This window comes from Lathyrus oleraceus, chromosome 1, assembly GCF_024323335.1.
Source record: "Lathyrus oleraceus cultivar Zhongwan6 chromosome 1, CAAS_Psat_ZW6_1.0, whole genome shotgun sequence".
NCBI lineage: Eukaryota > Viridiplantae > Streptophyta > Magnoliopsida > Fabales > Fabaceae > Lathyrus > Lathyrus oleraceus.
This window is the reverse complement of record NC_066579.1, coordinates 163383375-163387044: the sequence shown is the minus strand read 5'-3', so window position 1 is coordinate 163387044 and position 3670 is coordinate 163383375. Positions and strand designations below refer to the sequence as shown.

Genomic DNA, 3670 nt, shown 5'->3' with positions numbered 1-3670 from the left:
GCACTTGTGAAGCAGTACAAGTATAATGTGGATATGGAGCCGGATAGGGACCAGTTGAGGTCATTGTCTCAGAAGGACAAGGAGACATTCAAAGAATACGCTCAACGATGGAGAGAGCCTTCCACTCAGATTAACCTTCCTTTGGAAGAAAAGGAGATGACCAAGATTTTTCTCAAGACCCTGAGCTAATTTTACTATGAGCGAATGATTGTCAGTGCCCCCGTTGATTTTACTGAAATGGTAAACATGGGGATGAGGTTAGAAAAGGTGTCAGAGAGGGAAAGTTGTCTAAAGATGAGGTTTCATCTAGCAAGAAGTATGGTAGTGGGTTTTCCAGAAAGAAAGAGGGAGAGAGTAATGCAGTATCTGTTGGGAGGCAGAGGAGGCCTCGTGTTAGAAGAAGTGAACAACCCCGTCAACACCATCATCGGGTATCATCTGTCATTCTTGTATTTTCAAACAATCAATCAACACCAATTCAACAACAACGTCAACAACATCCAGCACAAAGAACAAACACCTACAACAACAACAACACCAACAATCATCAACAACAACAAAACCACGAGAGGAAGAAGGTCTCTTTCGACCCAATTCCTATGTCTTATGTTGAATTGTATCCATCACTGGTTCTCAAGAACCTTTTTCAACCTAGAAATCCTTTGCGGATTCCTGAACCACTTCCATAGTGGTATAAGCCATATCTTTCCTGTGCCTTTCACCAAGGGGCTCCTGGCCATGATATTGAGAATTGTTACCCCCTGAAGTATGAAGTCCAAAAGCTGGTAAAAAGTGGGATGGTATCCTTTGAGGACCGTGCACCGAATGTCAAAGCTAATCCACTACCTACTTATGGTAACCCTTATGTTAACATGGTAGATGGTTGTCCTAGGGAGTTCAAGGTATTTGATGTACGCTTTATTAGAAGTTCCTTAGTGAAGATGGAAAAGTATATCTGTATGGTAAGTGATTGTGAGAATGAGCATGATGGTTGTGCAATCTGCAGTGTTAACCCCCGAGGTTGTATGGTTGTGAAGAGAGACATCTAGAGGTTGATGAATGATCGTATGATTCATATTTTCCAGTCCCGTCACGTGGGTAATGATGCGAATGTTATAATTCCTATATTCAAGACTCCAGAGAGAGTGGTAATCCAGTTCGAAAGCAGTAGCAACAGTGTCAGTAATAGATCGGTATCACCATTGGTAATATGGTTAGTGGGTCTAGTCCCGTATGCATCCGATAAGGTTGTCCCATACGAGTATAGTGCGACTATGCTAAAGAATGGTCAAGAGGTTTCATTGCCTAAGACCAGTTCTGTTGTGAGCATTGCTGATGTTACGAAGGAGACCCGTAGTGGTCGTGTTTTGGGGCTTGTGTTCTCGAAGAATATAGAAGATGCATCTGTTAGTAAGAAAGTTGAAGTGCCTACAGTTGATCCAACTAGTTCTCCAAAGTGTCAGTCTGGTGAATCTAGTGGTTTGAAGCCCACTGATGATGATGAGGTACTCTGGTTAATTAAGAAGAGTGATTTTAATGTGGTGGAGCAGTTGCTCCAAACTCCTTCCAAGATTTCAGTGCTTGCTCTGCTAATGAATTCTGAAGCGCATAGAGAGGCATTGCAAAAAGTATTGGAACAAGCGTATGTTAAGCATGATGTTATAGAGGATCAGTTTGATCATATTGTGGATAACATCACTTCGTTCAATAATCTGAGCTTCTGTGATGAGGAAATTACCGAGGAGGGTACAAATCACAACTTGGCGTTGCATATTTCAATGAACTGCAAGAAGGATGCTCTGTCGAATGTGTTGGTTGACACTGTCTCTTGATTGAATGTTCTTCCCAAGTCAACTCTTTATAGATTATCGTATCAAGGAGCTCCAAGGAGATATAATGGCGTGATTGTCAAGGCTTTTGATGGTTCTCAATAAAAGATATTTTCTTTTAAAAAAAGACTTGTATACAATGCAGTATTTTTTATTTTCAATTCTTAAATAGTGCTCCTCAAACACTCGTTAGCATGACCCTTATAATAATTAATTATTAAATACATACATCCAAACACTTCTTTAGCATGAACACTATAAAACCAAGTGTACCATCAATAAAAATACACACACACAAAAATACAAAAAAAAATGAATCAATCTCTCTCTCTTTTATTGGTGCTACTTGTATTATGTGTTACTTCCTCGAATTCAATTTCCAACAAAGTTGTTGAAGTAAATGTCATTTGCAAAGAAACTTCGAATCCTTTGTATTGTTCAAATCTTCTCAACTCAAAGCCTGGAGGAGCAAAAGATGCAAGTCTTGTTGATCTTGCATATTACACAATTGATGTGCTTAGCGACAATTCGAACAACACAAATATGCTAATTTCCAAATTGATCGATGAAATTGGTGATAATGATACCGAAATAAACTATTATTATCGTTGTAAAGTAAATCTTCTTAGTGACGATGGCATCATCCCTAGGCTTGTGATTGCAGAAAAATATTTGGCATTCAAACAGTATCCAGCCATGACCAAACTTATAGGCGGTGTTATGAATAAAATTGTTGAATGTCGAGATAGTCTACATCAACATAAAACCAGTCCATTAGTCGCTCAAAATGTTGATGTTCTTCGACAAATTGGTCAAGTGATTCAAATTTTATTAAAATATATAAATCTTGGATAATCAATTAGTTCTGTTTTAAAATGATAATAAATTGAACTATTTCTTAGTTATGTGTTGTAGAGTTGTATGTGTTGTAGAGTTGTACGTTAGTACTTTACCTTATCTAGAGTTGTATGTTATACTTATGAAAAATAATTGATTTTATTTTTATTTTTGAAAATAATCAATTTTTATATTTTCGGAAAAAGTGATTTTTTATTAAAAAATTTCAAATTTTTTTATTTTCGTAAAAAATAGAATTCTTTTTATTTTTGGAAAAAACTTCAATTTTCGTATTTTTGGAAAAAAAACAAGTTTTTGGAATTTCCAATAAGAATGAATCGATTTTAAATTTTTGGAACAAAATCAGATTTTATTAGTTTCAAAAAAATAGATTTTAAAGTTTTTCTCTTTTTTGTATTTTTGAAAAAAAATTGTTTTTTTGCATTTTCCAAAAAAATGTTTTTTTTAATAAAAAATCGTTCGTTTTTGTGTTTTTGGAAAAGGAAAAGAATTCCCCAAAAAAGTTGATTTATTTTTTTGAATTTTTTTAGAAAAGCAGTTTTTGTATTTTTCAAAAAAATCTCTTTTATTTTTTAATTTTCAAAACGTATATTTTTTTCTCTTTAAAAAAGAACAATTTTCTAATTTAAAAATATATATTTAATTATATTTTAAAAATGAGATCTAACAAAGATATAAAGAATTTACTGGGTTATTAAAAGATGTTGGATGGATAGAGTCAGTCCATGCATATAAATGGATGAATTAGTTCAATACATTAACTCACTTTTTATGTGGTGGATGATTTTTTTCTGGATGGATTGAATAAATATTTTCTTAATGGATCTGATTGCCACCACTAGTTCTTATGTAGCCTAACTTATAATTACTTCCATAATGTAGTGTAAGGTCTTCGAGATCTTAGTAATTTTTTATTAAGCACGACATTTGTAACACCCTAATCCTTGACTCAACAATTAATATAATATAATTTAAATAAAACT

The 3670-nt window shown here is 34.1% G+C and overlaps 1 protein-coding gene across 1 annotated transcript; it reads left to right on the top strand.

Moving 5' to 3' along the window:
* Positions 1-2141: 2141 nt before the first annotated feature.
* LOC127097262 (uncharacterized) lies at positions 2142-2761 on the top strand. Its single transcript, XM_051035769.1, has 2 exons — positions 2142-2645; positions 2732-2761. The coding sequence occupies exons 1-2, from the start codon at positions 2142-2144 to the stop codon at positions 2759-2761; spliced, it is 534 nt and encodes a 177-aa protein (XP_050891726.1).
* Positions 2762-3670: the final 909 nt, after the last annotated feature.